The 16,350-nt window shown below is 33.9% G+C and overlaps 9 protein-coding genes across 9 annotated transcripts; 4 read left to right on the forward strand and 5 right to left on the reverse strand.

The window, feature by feature from the left end:
- Positions 1–669: 669 nt before the first annotated feature.
- Positions 670–1,218, forward strand: RAD6 (E2 ubiquitin-conjugating protein RAD6; the record flags this gene model as incomplete). The annotated part of the gene is made up of 2 exons (XM_019182990.1): positions 670–711; positions 766–1,218. The coding sequence occupies 2 exons, from the start codon at positions 670–672 to the stop codon at positions 1,216–1,218; spliced, it is 495 nt and encodes a 164-aa protein (XP_019041571.1).
- A 237-nt stretch (positions 1,219–1,455) lies between these two features.
- GEP7 (Gep7p) lies at positions 1,456–2,250 on the reverse strand (the record flags this gene model as incomplete). The annotated part of the gene is made up of 1 exon (XM_019182991.1): positions 1,456–2,250. The coding sequence occupies one exon, from the start codon at positions 2,248–2,250 to the stop codon at positions 1,456–1,458; it is 795 nt and encodes a 264-aa protein (XP_019041572.1).
- Positions 2,251–2,630: 380 nt separating this feature from the next.
- Positions 2,631–3,325, reverse strand: UTP23 (rRNA-binding ribosome biosynthesis protein UTP23; the record flags this gene model as incomplete). Its single annotated transcript, XM_019180570.1, has 2 exons — positions 2,631–3,094; positions 3,148–3,325. Coding segments are annotated over 2 exons (642 nt in total), but the record flags the coding sequence as incomplete, so codon positions are not given.
- Positions 3,326–3,769: 444 nt separating this feature from the next.
- RPP2B (ribosomal protein P2) lies at positions 3,770–4,099 on the forward strand (the record flags this gene model as incomplete). Its single annotated transcript, XM_019185380.1, has 1 exon — positions 3,770–4,099. The coding sequence occupies one exon, from the start codon at positions 3,770–3,772 to the stop codon at positions 4,097–4,099; it is 330 nt and encodes a 109-aa protein (XP_019041574.1).
- Positions 4,100–4,219: 120 nt separating this feature from the next.
- WICANDRAFT_60428 (uncharacterized protein) lies at positions 4,220–4,963 on the reverse strand (the record flags this gene model as incomplete). Its single annotated transcript, XM_019182992.1, has 2 exons — positions 4,220–4,737; positions 4,789–4,963. The coding sequence occupies 2 exons, from the start codon at positions 4,961–4,963 to the stop codon at positions 4,220–4,222; spliced, it is 693 nt and encodes a 230-aa protein (XP_019041575.1).
- A 1,602-nt stretch (positions 4,964–6,565) lies between these two features.
- WICANDRAFT_60429 (uncharacterized protein) lies at positions 6,566–8,077 on the forward strand (the record flags this gene model as incomplete). Its single annotated transcript, XM_019182993.1, has 1 exon — positions 6,566–8,077. The coding sequence occupies one exon, from the start codon at positions 6,566–6,568 to the stop codon at positions 8,075–8,077; it is 1,512 nt and encodes a 503-aa protein (XP_019041576.1).
- A 1,324-nt stretch (positions 8,078–9,401) lies between these two features.
- Positions 9,402–12,330, reverse strand: EFT1 (elongation factor 2; the record flags this gene model as incomplete). The annotated part of the gene is made up of 3 exons (XM_019185375.1): positions 9,402–11,909; positions 12,110–12,126; positions 12,327–12,330. 3 exons carry the CDS (start codon positions 12,328–12,330, stop codon positions 9,402–9,404), a joined length of 2,529 nt encoding a protein of 842 aa, XP_019041577.1.
- Positions 12,331–12,803: 473 nt separating this feature from the next.
- VPS17 (retromer subunit VPS17) lies at positions 12,804–14,405 on the reverse strand (the record flags this gene model as incomplete). The annotated part of the gene is made up of 1 exon (XM_019181322.1): positions 12,804–14,405. One exon carries the CDS (start codon positions 14,403–14,405, stop codon positions 12,804–12,806), a length of 1,602 nt encoding a protein of 533 aa, XP_019041578.1.
- A 339-nt stretch (positions 14,406–14,744) lies between these two features.
- On the forward strand, positions 14,745–15,600 carry WICANDRAFT_76542 (putative haloacid dehalogenase-like hydrolase; the record flags this gene model as incomplete). The annotated part of the gene is made up of 5 exons (XM_019184400.1): positions 14,745–14,853; positions 14,906–15,042; positions 15,092–15,124; positions 15,175–15,225; positions 15,277–15,600. The coding sequence occupies 5 exons, from the start codon at positions 14,745–14,747 to the stop codon at positions 15,598–15,600; spliced, it is 654 nt and encodes a 217-aa protein (XP_019041579.1).
- Between the last annotated feature and the right edge of the window lie 750 nt (positions 15,601–16,350).

Here is a 16,350-nt window from a genome sequence, read left to right on the forward strand (position 1 = left end):
TAGGTAATGAATATTTAGAAAGAATGGTGGTTTGTCAATGGGAAGCTATTATCATGGGCAGGAAGATAAATTGGTCAAGTATTAAATTAACTGATGATGGTGAATTAGATGATCTGATGATGGGGCCAACGGGACAATAACTGGTGTTTTTCAAAGGGATTAATAGCTGGTTTAACTCTGTGGTTATGGTATTAGTTGGTGATATTATAGCTTTGCTCTTTAATCAAATCCTCTTGAACTGAATTCTATGGCTTTTAATTATGTCTCGTTGTTTTCGTCACTGACTCACCAAAAGTCACCTTCACCAATTGCAGATGGCAGTTCGCGAATGCGCTTTACAGGCACAAATTGCCACCAGATTGATACTCAAAAAGATGGTGATTCTGAGAATGAACTAGTTTTAATTCAAATAAACAGAATATCCAAATTACAATAAAACCATCATCATCTCTCAAATTCAGGCTCATTGTTCGCCCGCATTCTCACCATTTCACTAATAAAGTTACCCATTATTCGATTTTTTACCTATCAAATTTGGAATTTTTCAATATCACCTTTGAAAAACAAAATCATCAAGTTGAAACCGTTTACAAATACAATCATCAACCAGACACAATCCACATACTTTGCTAGTTAACAACCCTACCCACTACAGAACTACACTCCAAAATGTCCACACCTGCTCGTAGAAGATTGATGAGAGATCTAAAAGTGAGTATTCCTGTGTTTTATTTGCCATCAAACCTCAATACTAATCTCAAATAGCGTATCCAACAAGATCCCCCAGATGGTGTATCTGCTTCACCTTTAACAGATAACGTGATGGTATGGAATGCAATCATCATAGGACCTGCAGACACCCCTTTTGAAGATGGTACTTTCCGTCTAAGTATAAATTTTGATGAACAATATCCAAATAAACCTCCACAAGTCAAATTCATTAGTCAAATGTTTCACCCAAATGTTTATGCAAGTGGTGAATTATGTCTTGATATATTACAAAACAGATGGTCCCCAACATTTGATGTTGCTTCGATCTTAACTTCTGTCCAATCTTTATTGAATGATCCAAATATTTCATCTCCTGCTAATGTGGAAGCTGCTAATTTATATAAAGATCATTCTTCTCAATATGCCAAAAGAGTTAGAGAAACTGTTGAGAAAAGTTGGGCTGATGATTTAATGGACAATGAAGATGAAGAGATGGATGAGGAATAAACAAAAAAAAAGAGGTCAACCATGAAGATTTTGTAAATTACAACCTATCATTTATTATTACTACTATTATCATTGTTATTGTTCTGCACTTGGGTTTAGCATATGTTTTATTTTATCTTTTTATATCTACATCAATGACTACCAACAATTCAGCTTGCTTACTTCTTTGCTTGATGACTGAGAGAGTTTCTATTATTATTACTATTTTTCTATATACAAAGGAGTTTTTGTGTTATCTTATTTCAACCACAAGTAGTACCATTTCTTACCATCTTTCTTCAATTCTTTCATTGCATTAAGCTCTTTTTCCTCTTTTTTGGCTTGTGATTCTAATTCACGTTGGATATCTGCTAAAACTAATGAATTCTCTGGAACTTCAACTTTTGAATCTTCCACAAATTTATCTCTATATAATGCACCTAAACTTATAAAAGCAGCTAAATAAACAATAAATTTAGTGAAAGGGTCTAATCTTCTTGTCATTCTATTCCAATTTTCTTTCCTTTGTGCATTAATTTGTTCAAGATCAACAGGTGGTAATTGTTTAACTTTATCACCAACTTTACCAATCTTTGCAATAGATGGTGTATTAAATGGTAAATCCTCCGGTACAACATCCCTGAATAAATTATTCTTCAAATCATGTCTTGGTCCATAATTACCATATGATATATAATATGCCATTCTTTTAATATCTTGTGATACATCATTCCAATTCCTACGTAATTTTTTATCAACTTCTTCAAATACTTGATTTCTATGGAAATCCGTTAATGTATCATATGATTTAGGATTTGCCAAAATTGGCTTTGTATCAATCGGTTCGAAAGTTTCCTCGGTTGTTAAAAACCCATCAAATATATCTTTTAAACCTTGTTGTGCTAATTCAATCTTTTGTCGTTGAGTAACTTGTTCTCTTTGCTTTGGTGGTGGTCTTGTTGAAGGGGGTGGTGCAGTTGAATTGGAGCTAGAAGTTGAAGTTGTTGAGTATGATCGTATACATCTTGAAATTATAGGTCTGGATCTAATCATTGTGGATAAGTGTGATATCAAATGTGATTCAATCAAGTATAAATTGAGATCTCGTTGAAAATGTGGAAAATTTGGTGTCAAATTTACAATCCGGGGCCTCGAGATTCACGTGATATATATAGTTCCGACTACAATAAAACTTCAAACTATAAATTATGCTGATTTATAGATAAACAATTTTGTGATATATGAATCTATTTCTAAGAGCTATCTTCATCACCATCTTGTTGAGTTTTAGAGTCATTTGATTCTTCTTTTGTTGTATTTCCATCGTTTTCTTCATCTTCATTAGTACTAGCACCATGCTTTTTATGCTTTCTCTTTCTCTTTTTCTTCTCACCTGAATCATTCTTATTATTATTATTATCACCTTCATTACTAGTCTTTTTCTTTTTAATACTTAAAGGATTAGGTTCTTTTGGACCTTTTCTTTTCTTTACAACTTTTTCTGCAACTTCCTTTTCATCTTCATCCATAACAGGATTTTTAAAACCAACTTTAACATCATTTAACCCTTTAGACAATTTTCCTCTTTCTAAAGTCCTACTTGCCTGAGCACTTGCTTTACTTAATGGTTCCATAACCATAACTGCTCTATTCATATAAATTAATGGAATTCCAGGAATTTTTCTTAAACTCCAACGTAATTGTTCATTTTCACTTGCAACAACATATCTATGTTTATTTTCACCATCCACTATAACAATTGATTTGATACATTCATGTGATGGTACTGGTTTGGCTGGTGGATGATTACAACGACGACGTTCAAAACTTTTACCATATTCAATCAATTTTTGATTTTTAGTTTTATAAAGTTCCTCCATACAACATTGTGTAATCACTTTGATGGAAGATTAGTATTTTGTTTAATAAGTCTGAATGTTTGATACTCACTTGGTCTAACTTCAGCTTGTATTGTTCTTTCTAAACCTTTTTTTAAATCATATGAAGATTGTTCACATACTTGAACAATTTGTTCATCTACAATAACTTGATATGGTTCTCTGAACTTGAAAGTATGCTTGTAAACAAGCATTTGCTTTCTGTATTGTTTAGCTCTTTTTTGACGCATCTCAACTTTCCTTGTATCCCAGATCAATAGTATTCGATGTGTATGTCTTTATCTACTCTCGTATCAACTTTATAAATTTTTCTATAGAGAAAAAAAATTCTGACATAATTTGTCAGTTCAATCACATGACTTTTAAATTCAATTTCGCGGAAAGGAAAGGACCTTGGTGTTTGGAAGTTTTCAGTGACTGTTGTTTTTTATCAAGTTACGAGGGTACTCACACCTTTTCAACTATGTAAAGATCACATGATATTTCCACCCCCGATTCTTACTCGAATTCAATTTTTTTTTTTCACTTTGGAAAAACGACAAAAAAATTTCGAGAATTGGTTTACTAGTACCTAGTACGTAGTTTTATTAACAACTCTTTAAGGAATAGTCTGCGTTAAATTTTACTCGCTTAAAAGTGATTATTCTAGATAGATCAATACAAATCAGTCCAAAATGAAATACTTAGCTGCTTACTTATTATTATTACAAGGTGGTAACACTGCTCCATCAGTTTCAGATATTAAAGAAATTTTAGAAACTGTTGGTTCAGAAGTTGAAGAATCAAGAATCACTTCATTATTATCATCATTAGAAGGTAAATCTATTGAAGAAGTTATCGCTGAAGGTTCATCAAAATTAGCCTCAGTTCCAACTGGTGGTTCAGGTGCTGTTGCTGCTGCTCCAGGTGCTGCTGCTTCAACTGAAGAAGCTGCTGCTGAAGAAAAAGAAGAAGAAGCTAAAGAAGAATCAGATGATGATATGGGTTTCGGTTTGTTTGATTAGAGAGTTTGTTGAGAAATCATCAAGTTTTTTAAAAATTGTGAAATTATATTCTTTGAATATTTTTATATTGGGGGTATAGTGAAATGTAAAATATCAAACAAAAAAAAGAATAAGGGATTTTTATTCATGTAATAGTTGTTTAAATTTTTCCTTTTGAGCATCATTTAGAGTCTTGTATCTTTCTAAATTGATTCTTAATTTTGTAATTTCATTAGATAGTTCAGTGTTTTTGGAAGATTGAATGTTTTTTTGAATATTTGATCGTTCACCTATTTTCAAGTTGATCAAGTTTTTATAATTCTTTACCAGTCCTGTCTTCTTTTTCAAATTCTCTAATTGACTGATCTTGTTCAATATTTCTTGTCTCTTTGTATTGTATTGTGTAAATTGTTCATTTTCTTCATCTTGTTGTTGTGGTATTTCCGGTATATTTTCAATTTGATCAATTATATCTTTGATTGAATAAACTTTGAAATCACTTTCCAAATTGATGGGTAGTTCTAAATTCTCTAGGAAATCTATTAAATCCTGTTGATCTAGTTGTTGTTGTTCTCTTAGATTAAATATTTGTTCAGTTAGTTGAGATATGGCTTGTGTTGAGTAATAACGATGATACCCATTACCTAGTATGATGTTTGCTTTATCAGGGGGTTAGTGATCACTTATTATCATAAGCTTCTTTTACTCACCATCTTTCAATATTTTGGATAATTCTCTAGGTTTTAAAGGTCTTGATTCATTGTTATTATTGGATAGTGATTCTTCACATATCTCTAGTAAAGTATCATCTAGCTTGAAAGGAGTCTCTAGTTTTTTGACATGGGTTTTGATCTGTTTGTTGAGTGATTGATAGCTGTTTGACATGATCTACAAGGATTGATAAGTTGTTTGGTTTGTTTACACTTCATCAACCACGTTAATTCAAATCAACAGACCAATTCGCGAACACCACCATCCCTCCGCGAATGTGTTTTGCAGAAATACGGATTAGCCGGCCTCTTAAAGCCTTTAAAACCTTGAATTGCACTGTAGACATGAAGGGGTTGGAGAAGTGAGGATCAAAGAGTTCAAGATCCTGAAAATGCATATTCCAGAAAAAGGGAAGGTCAAGGAGCCACTATTGAGAAGCAGTTCCTATTTCAATCTTTCCCAATCTCCCATTTTAGAGACATCCTTCAAGCGTCTGTGCGGTTGAATCGATCGAGTATGGGCTGAGAAATCCGTGATATTCGCCATAGGAAAAGTTGAATTTTTTTCATGAAGGTTTGGATTTTGAATTTTGATCAAGGGCCCTTTTTTAAGAAAGTTGAGAGTTGAAAGTCAAAGGGCCCAGTGCTGCCTACAGCTGTAGAGATTCCATTTCATCCCAAGGGAAGATCATGAGGCTGAAACAAAACACGTCCAGCCTAGAGAAGGACGAGTTTCTCTTGTAGCGATGCTTTGTTCAAAGGTTTAACAAGGAGTTAAGTCCCTATTCGGTCAAACAATAGGACGTTCGCATTGATCGCGAGAAGGTAGTTGAAGAGGGATCTGAATAGTGAAGATGGGTATGAATAAAGGAATGGGTCAGTATCACTTAAAGGCAACCAACAGAGCCATGTTTTATTTATTAATTGATGGTGAGAATGTGGGAAAAAGTACTTCTTATCACAAAAAGAGCCGAGTGTAGCCAGAAATACTAAAACTAGCTCGTGCTGATTGACATGCGACAACTGCAATACGGAGAGCTAGGCGTTGGGATACATCTGGAAGAGATATTGTGATGGTATACTTTTATTTATATATATGATTGTGATTAAAACACAACTAGTCAAGGTGCTCAGGTCTGTACAGCTTCAACGTTTAACCGTTACACTGTAGTACCTTTGATACTGGTCTTTTTAGTGGCTACACAGATGTAGAAAGAATAGGCTCTCTCTTCATAAGCTCACATGCCAATTGCAAAGCACCAGCATGCCATAATCTCACGGCATTGACTTGATTGAGCTCACTGAAATTCACTCCACCAACAGGCCTTGGACAACTCTGTAGAGCTAAGCACCCTTGAACTATAACAACTAAACACATCTATTCTATTCTAGTTCATACCCTCTCCACCCAATCACCATCCTCCATCTCCAATCTCCATACAATAATCCCATTTCCCAGTGCCTTTCCATTAACTCTCACAACCTGTACCCTTCTGCATCATGCAATTTAAGATTATTGTTCACTTTTAACACGTCTGAAAATATTTCAAATCCACTGCTGAGATCGACGCTTAAGAAAACAATAAAATTATTGTATGTGTCGAAGAAACTCATGTCTATGGCTTAAAATATATCGATCTTATATAACTTATTTCATTCTTCTTTTCAAAACCATGTCATCCTTACATTGAAATCTTTGATTTGAAACCCACTCGCTTGATACATTCTTTAAACCCCAGACCAATGCTAACTCGTTGCTGAGCTCAATAACTATATGATGAATAACGATTTAATACCCACTCAAACATCAACTTCGAATGCCGTCAATAATCCAATACCAACAGCTCCAACCTCTACAAACACTAAAAAGTCAAATGCTCAAGATCCAAACCAAAGCTCAAAGGGTTTAGAATATAAAAACCTAATCAAAGAGAAAATCCTAAAACCATCAAAATTACCTGAATACCAAAGTTTAAGGAAACATCATTCCCATTTAGTCATCAGAGATTCAAACTATTTCAATAAGACTCCCTCATCCTTCATTGCATGTGCATCTTGTCATAGAGGTCGTGTCTTAAAGATATCTTTAATTCAAGATTCAACAACTAATGATATATTAAATGAGATTTATTCAATTATTGGTGTTAATCCATGTTCTAAAAAAAGAGCTAAACAACAAGTTAATTCCACAACAAATGATCAAAAAAAGCACAGACCTTCAACTGCTGGTTCATCAGCAAATACTAGCACTACTAGTACAATCCCAGCTCCTTTACAACCTCCTCCTTCAACAAATATTTTGAATCCTTTAAATCCTTCAGCTTCATTACCAAAGGAAACTTCAAAAATACCCACTCTTGATGATTTCTTTACAGGTTTTGATCAACCAACTTCATTACCAAATCTTGATATAAAAGCTCCAATAAAATCAATAAATTCAATAACTACAATAACAACTTCATCTTTATTATCAATGTTGAAAGGTGAAACAAATTTCCCAACTTCATTAGATTTATTTCTTTCATTAGGTATATCTAAACAATTCCCAAATTTCCATAATAATAATGATACAATCATTATACCATTACCATGTATTTCAAATACAAGGTTCTCAACATCGTTAGATGAATCATTATATTTAAATGATTTTAATTTAATAGATTCAATAAATCACAAAATTTCAGATTTTTTAACAAATAAACCAACTTCATCAATACCAAATTTGAAAATCATTATCATAATAGGTTCTTTCCAAGAAGGTTCACCTCAAAATCCTCAAGAAGATCAATCTCATAAATATGTTTGTAAAATCATATTATTATCAGACTTCATCATAAATGAATTAAATAATCAACTATTATATCAAACCAAAAAATTCTTTTTAAATCATGATTATACATTTATTGATTCAAAATTTGAATGGTTACAATCTCAACTATTACAAAAATTAATAATAAAACCATTACAATCACATTTCACCAAGAAATTTGAATATCCAATCCTTGGTGATCAAATTAGTTCAGATGTTTTCCTAAACACTTCAATGACTATTAACGTTCCATATATTATGAATTCGGGTTTTTATCAAATTAATCATACAACTTCTTTATATATAGTGGTTTATTTAGTATTGAACCTATTATCAAGATTTGAAAACTTGAATAGAAGTAATGGATTTGATGATCAAATGGGGTTAATGAATTCATTAAATGGGATTGAATATAATAATCAATTCAATATTAATGTTTTAAAAATGGTTTTGGATTATCTAAGAGAATTACAAAATTGATTCATAAGCTGCTGCTGATTTACTTGCATAATAACTTCTGAATATTCATATTGTTATTTCATCATCCATCATGATCCATTGATTGATCACATATTGTGTACTATAGGTAATATATTTTGTATTTTTTCAATCCTGATCTGATAACTGATCAAACCATCATTAGCTCATTCATTTCGTACCTTCGAGGCACGGTTGATCAAATCACAAGCTCCGCTATTTTAGGAACATCCAAGCCTTCTTCGGATACTTCAACATTTCCTTAAACTATATTCAAATTCAACATGGACCATAATAATCAATTCTCAAATTTTAATTCTGCTGCAGCTGTAAAAATTCATGAATGAAAATTTTATCGGAATTAAGTAAAAAAACAATTATTGCCGGTTATACCCGAACTCCGTGGTACCTTTGATAATCAGTTTGTACAATTTAAAATGATATAGTGGTTCAAAAAGAATGATTTTAATCGGATTTTGTTAGTTGAAAGCTCTAGTTTCTATTCCGGTAGTTTTTAGAATTTTCGAAAAAATTAGGTGTTGGTTGATCAAGTTTTCGATTTAAAAATAAAGAATTGTAGGTTTATAAAATCTTGAAAACCTCAAAATTTGTAAAAAATATATCATGGAAAAATTTATAATAGATATATCTTGATCAATTAACTATAGACCTCTTCAGTTGAAGAGGAATTACTAGTTATTTAATTATTAATTAATCGATCATTTGGATTATTATACCAAGTAGGTACAATATTACGTACGTCCAAAAATACTAGATCAACCACCATCAGCGCCCAATTCGACAATATGATGTCGATACACTTTTTATATGAACAGCCTCTGTTTATTTCATGATCAATTAGTTGTGACGTCGACATGATCAAAATACAATGGATGTCACGTCCTCGACAAGATCTCGTGTGCGCCGACCTTGTCCTACAGTAGTACTCGCGGTGAATATTTCTAGCTCATAAAATTCAACTGCATAGCTAATAATAATTTTCACGATCTGAATTTTGAGCATAAAAATGCTTCACCTGTAGATCAGAAGTTATGTAGAGGTGTCGAAGTTTCCTATTATGCATTTATAAATTGCTTGGGATTGACTTCAAAGTTTTCATTAATTCATTGACAGGCTCCGCACATATAAATTAGGGTACAAAACCCGGAAAAATTAATTCCATCTACAACCTTGATTTAATAATTATCACGTTAATTTCAATACTATAAAAGATAAAAAAATGATTTAAAAGATTTTAATCCAAACGGACCCAAAGCAACGAAAAACTCTAAAATATAAACAAAACTCAAAATAAATTTTAAGCAGCTTATAATTTATCATAATATTCTTCATAACCTGGAACAACTTCTTTCAAACCGTGACGTTTACGAGCAGCAGTAACAATTTCACCAGCTTTAGTAGTTGGATCTAATGGATCAGTAGCCAAAGTAGCCCAATGGTCGAAAACCATTTGTGGGAAAGCTTGACCACCAGTAGCTTGACGTAATTCACCAGTGAAACCGAATGATTCGTTAACTGGTAAGTAAGCTTTAACGGTGAATAATGGAGTACCTGGTCTTTGTTCTTCAGAAATAACTTGACCTCTCTTTTTGTTCAAAACTGAGTAAATACCACCAATAGCAGATTCTGGACATTGAATTTCAACTAAGAAAACTGGTTCTTGGATTCTTGGTTCAGCTAATAAAACAGCAGCATAAGTAGCTCTTCTCATAGTTGGCAAGATTTGACCAGCACCTCTATGGATAGAATCAGCATGTAAAGTAACATCTAAAATGTTAATACGGATAGAACGTAAACTTTCTTCCAAAATTGGACCAGCACCTGAAGCCCAAGCAAAACCTGAAACAACAGAATCTTTGATTTCTGACAAGTATTGAACAGCTTTGGTTTGATCAACAACAACGTTAGCACCAGTACCTTCTGGACCGAAACACCAAATCTTTCTAGCATCAGTAACATCCCAACCAAATTCATCAGCCAAGATTCTAGCACGAGCTTTGAAATCATCTTTTGGTGAAACTTTACCAGTTTCAATAGCAACTGAAACTTCTTCACCTAATGGTTCAGCCTTCAAGTACAAACGGTTATGTTTGTTTGGTGATTTAGACAAAGCAGTCATTGATGATTCAGCTTCAACAGTTTCTCTGTATGAAACAACTGGTGGAGAAATCTTTAATGGAATACCAGCATGATCATTTTCTAAATCTTGTAAACAAATTTCCAAATGTAATTCACCAGTACCGGCAACAATATGTTCACCAGATTCATTCATGGTACATAAGACACATGGATCAGATTTGGATAAACGTTTTAAACCTTCAACTAATTTTGGTAAATCAGAAGCGTTTTTAACTTCAACAGCAACTTGAACAACTGGAGAAACAGAGAATTTCATAACCTTCAAGTTGTGAGCAGCATCGTTAGTGGTAATAGTACCAGATTTTAATAAAAATTGATCAATACCAACTAAACCAACAATGTTACCAGCTGGAACATCTTCAATTGGTTCAACAAATCTACCCATCATTAAAACAACTCTTTGGATAGCCTTTAAGAATAAATCATCTTTTTTACCTGGAACATAGTTTGGACCTTGGATTCTAACTTTTTGACCAGATTTAACGGTACCAGCGAAAACACGACCGAAAGCGTAGAAACGACCTTTATCAGAGGTTGGAACCATCTTGGAGACGTACAACATCAAATCAGCAGTTGGGTCACAGTCTCTGATAGATAAACAAGCTTTATCATCAGATGGACCTTCATATAAGGTATCAGCTCTGTAGTATTGAGCAGTAACTGGGGATGGTAAATGAATAACAATCATTTCTAATAAAGCATCAGCAGCTGGCAAGAATTTTTTCATAACAATTTTCAATAAAGCTTTACCTTCTAATTCTTTTTCATCAGATTTCAAGTTAATTTCCAATTTTTCTAATAAAACTGGAATTTCTTCTTTTTTGAAGTTCATGATAGCAGAGAATAATCTGAAGATTGGGTCTAAAACGAACATGTTGAAAGCACGTTCTAATTGTTTACCATCAGCATCTCTATCTTTGTTGGTCCATTTTTTAGTTTTTGGATTGAAGTAAGAATCACCCCATAAACGTTCCATCATTTTAATTCTGTCAACACCGAATTTCTTGGAGTATCTAGTAGCAAATTGACGGACAGTGAAGGCCCAACCATGTAAACCAGAACCGAAAGCAACGGTACCACGTTCTGGGTAAACTTGAACATCACCTAAAACTTTATCAGAGTAAGTAGCAATGATAACGTTAACAGATTCAACAGTTCTGGCAAAAGATTGGTATAAATCTTCTTTGGTAACTTGCAATTCTAATAAAGCACGATCAACTTTGTTGATAACAACAACTGGTTTAATACGTTCACCTAAAGATTGACGTAAAACGGTTTCAGTTTGGACACAGACACCTTCAACACAGTCAACAACAACTAAAGCACCATCAGTAACACGTAAAGCGGCAGTAACTTCTGAGGAGAAATCAACGTGACCTGGGGAATCAATCAAGTTAATTAAGAAAGAGTTACCTTGGGTTTTTTGTTTGATTTCTTTGACATCATCGTCAGTCATTTCAGAGTATAAAGAAATGGCAGTGGATTTAATGGTAATACCACGTTCTTGTTCATCCTTTCTGGTATCAGTGAAACGAGCTTCACCAGCTTTAGCAGCAGAAATAATACCAGCACGTTGAACCAAAGAATCGGTTAAAGTAGATTTACCATGATCGACATGGGCAATAACAGACATGTTACGGACGTTGGTAACCTTGTCCATTAAGGCACGCATTTGCTAAAAAGAAGAGTTAGTATAATCATTCCCATTGATAATAATCATTGTCTTTTAGTTGTACTCAGCTCAGCATCGATTAAATTTTTTTTTGATCTTATGGATTACATAAGACAAAAAATTTTTCCTTCTCCAAAATCCAATCAGACGCCATCGCTGATAACAACAGCAAACAATTCCAAATTGAATCAAATAAAACGTACATCAACTGTGAAGTTCACTATTAAATTGTTAGCATTATGTTCTTGATGAAATTCTGATACCCATTGAAGTTGTTTTGAGTTTCATCTCTGGCTTGTTGGTCAAAAAAAATCACAGTTTTTCCATTACAAACCAGATTCCAATATCAAGCAAACTCTCTTTAACACAAGTTCAATGGGTTCTTCAAACTAGCAAGCTAGATCCAATGAAAGTACTTACCCATCTTGACTGTTTAATATAACTTAAAAGGTGTAGTTGAAATAATCTAACACTACACTGAAAGCGAGTTACAAGATGAAAATAGAGGAAAGGGAGAAAATTTATAAGTAGGAAAAATTTTTGGTTCAATAAAAAAAAATTGTAAAATTTTTCATGCGCGAGCGATGGAGGACGACTTGGTTCGGGGCACGCGCTGGCTGGGTGCGTGCGGCGACCGGTGCTGAGCCTGGAAGGGCTGGCAGTGGGCTGGGAGGATTCACCACTGGTGATGGCAAATCTAGGAGGGATAGGCAGAGGAACTGTTTCTTTTGTGAGGACCAGTTTTGGATTTACTGAGGTGTTCTGACATTTACACGGACTGTCCATATCAAATGGGTTTAATCAGTTGTTGATTCATGAATCCTGGGGCACGTTGAATAGACTACAATGTATATCTCAAATGGTACATAACAATCGTAATATTAGAGGCTGAATGCTTCAGAAAGTTGATCCACCCAGTAACGAAGCCGCATTTCTAGCATCAATGGCAACATCTTCCTCAGATTCGACTTGTTCATCTTCTTCAATTGGAAGTTCTGCGTCTTGTTCTTGATCCTCTTTTAATAGTTCTTCACTGAAATGGGAAACTTTACGATCACCACTCCAACTATCACCTTCAGGTCCTTGACTTGGTGTATGTACTGATTTCTTCAAAGGATACTTCTCCCTTCCTAGTCTTGATAATCCACCATTCTCATCAACTAAACGAACGTCAAGTCTAACTTTTTCCAAAATTGATAGTTTTTTTCTTTCATACTCTATTCTTTTGATGACGAATTCTTTCAAGATCTGTTTGATCAAAATATCAAGGTATTCCAAATATTCCTTCTTTTCAATCAACATATTTTCTGTGATTCTCTTGATCTTTAATGTCAATTCCTCTTCGTAATTGGTTGCCTCTTGTAATGATCTGATGGCTTCATCAACTTTAATTGGGTTAATATCTCTTTTATTTCTCAATTTTCTAGCATTTTCATGTTTCAATTTAGTATTAGATTGTGCTGTGACCAAATCCCTCATCAATAGATGTCTATTAGTCAATGCTTCTTTGATTGTATACCCATCATTAATGACGCTTTCTAAACCATCTCCAAGTGTGGCTAAATCAAGACTACCAATCACAGATTCTAAATCACCAAGTATCGTTATTGTCTTACCAAATTTCTTCCACATATTTTGCATACCTGGATGGGAATTTTCCAAAACATTTAATTCAACAATCTGGTTACCCATTTCATTTTCACTAACAGCCATGCTTTTTCTCAGTTTACTCAACTTTTCCAATTTAGTATGTATGTTTGTGGTTGTTTTATATATTGATTTGATTAGAGGTCTAAATTCAGCCAATTCTAATACTTCATCATATGGTGGTTGGAATTGTTTCAATGTTTTTCTCCTCAATCCTGAAGCTGGGACTTTGGACTTGTGTATAGGTGAATATGAATTATGATCACTTTCGATGAAAAACACAAATTCTTCATTTCTAATGATTATTGGATTTGATGTAATTCTATTAAACCAAGTCTGGAAATTGAATATAGTTTTACGATAATCTTCTTCATTTTGTATTCCATAATTTGTTGATGATAATGGTAATGATGGGATGAAACACTCTGGATTAGCACCATTTAAAAATTTGAAAAACGATTCAAATTCCTGATATGATTTCTTGACACCTTTGTAATTCTTTTTTCTGAAATGTGGAAGATTTGTTGAAACATCAAATAAGATACTTGGGTTTTCCTTCTTATTACTCAGTGTCCCAACTCTTTCAATTGCCTGCACTTTGATAACTATTTTGTAATCATGTTTTTTATCAAACCGCTCAGGAACCAAAGACTCAGCGGCATTAATCTTTTGTGTAGGTTGATCTTCTTGAGCTGAAGCTGGTTGATCTACTTCAGGCTGTTCTGATTCAGGTTGTTCCTCATCTTGAGCATATGGACTATGTTCAGCTTCTTGATCTTGTTGCAATGGAGCTGGCTCTGAAAATGGATTGTTGTCAAATTCATCTGGATCATACGGTATAGAAGAGGACATCTTTGCAAATGGTCAATTGAGTCTAGCTCACTAGTAATTGGGTTGTTTTGATGTTGATTAGTGCTTTGGTGTTAAAGGGGTGGGTCTCTGATTGTCGATAAAATCTCTAGATGATACGCTGGAAATCTGGCGATGTTTACCCGCCTATTAGCAATCCTAGGCAGGAGTTTCGCGAGTCTGCTAGGCAGAGACTCCTTCCTGATTTCCATGCTCCAGCCCAGCTTATCCAAGGGTGTTCCCTCCGGAGGTATCAGATCTCTACATTTCCATATCAATTCATTACTTTGAATACCTAAACACCGTTAAATGCTCAGGAGCTATTCGATAAGATCTTTAAAAATGTGCCAAAGATTAATATTGAATCCTACTGAAAAGGGTGATATCCCTATAAAAGGTGTCATTTTTGACATGGATGGAACATTATGTCTTCCTCAAACTTGGATGTTTGGTATGATTCATACAGATAGAGTTATCTGAAAAACACACTAACGAGCCACTAGCTGCCATGAGAGATGCAATTGGACTAGCTGATAAAAGTATTGATATTCTAAAGTTCATAGATGCCTTGAGCCCCGAGAATCAGACTATTGCAAAGAAGAAGATTGCAGATGTTGAAGAAAAGGCAATGAAGGAGATGGTATGTTCGAATTTATCAGAACAAGAGTCTTGTCTAACAAAAACACAAGGAACCACAACCAGGGTTGATTGAGTTGTTGCATGTAAGTCTTGAGTAATTATCAATATTGATATCCCTACTAATATGCCAAAGTTCATCACAGAAAATGACGTCTCCAAAGCTATATGCACAAGAAATTTGATTGTAAGTTCTCCACAAGATCTAATCAGTCACTTGACAACTAACAAACTTCAGAAACCTGTTAACCACCTAATGAACAGTTTTATTCCTGATCATAAATTTGACCCTATAGTCACAAGAGAGTTCTCTCCAACGAAACCTCACCCAGCTCCCATTCAACATATTGCAGAATCATGGAACACAGAGCCTAAAAATCTTATAATGGTTGGTGATTCAATCGATGATATGAAATCTGGGAAAGATGCCGGTGCCACTACAGTTTTAATAAGAACGCATGCAAATGATCACATTAGAGATATAGAACAAACAGATTATGTTATTGATAGGCTTGATGATTTAATAAAAATGATGCAAAATGGTTTGGATCTCAAAAATTAATAAACCGGTCTTCACGTTGATGATGCTAATAAATCTTTAAAATTCCATAATGATGATTTGTAGTGGGTAAATGCAGTAGTTATTGCAACCATTGCTTCTATTCTTTCTTCATTAACATATAGCCAAAAATCATGGCCGCTATCATTATTAAACCTAACCATTCCAATTCTTTCACAAGATAAATCTAAATCATTCTTCAGAGATTTTTGCAAATACCCATTAGCCTTCCAGGAGTATCTCATTGAGTTCTTTGATATTTTGAAACTTGATGCTTTTGAAAGTCTTTCAGAATTAAGAACTATTTTGTAAAGGTTTCGAACTTCAAACCTTGTCAACTCTGAAGAATGGCTCAACACCAAGGGAGCACCAAGGTCATGCACTGTTATTAAATCATTATTCGCAAGGCTAGAGTCAATATAGGGTGTACTATTTGAGACCTGATTTGTGATACTTGTCAATCTTGATGATGTTACATGGCTTTGTGAGTTGGGACCCGCACTGTTGCAAAAATGAGCTGGATCACTATATCTGTTACTCAGATTGAAATAAACATGACTTTTCCCGAGAAATGAACTAAATGTGATTGTAGCTAGTTCATTTTGATCTGATGCTTTAGCAATCACCCATTCTTCTTTAAAAAATGATTTTTGTCTCTGTTTCCTGAATATTCGAAAAGATAAAAGGTTTTGGGAATTGAAGATGTTAAAAGAATCTTTTTCATTGGGATCTTTAATGAAATGGAACCCAGTT

Source organism: Wickerhamomyces anomalus, assembly GCF_001661255.1.
Source record: "Wickerhamomyces anomalus NRRL Y-366-8 unplaced genomic scaffold WICANscaffold_1, whole genome shotgun sequence".
In the NCBI taxonomy this organism is placed as follows: domain Eukaryota; kingdom Fungi; phylum Ascomycota; class Saccharomycetes; order Phaffomycetales; family Wickerhamomycetaceae; genus Hansenula; species Hansenula anomala.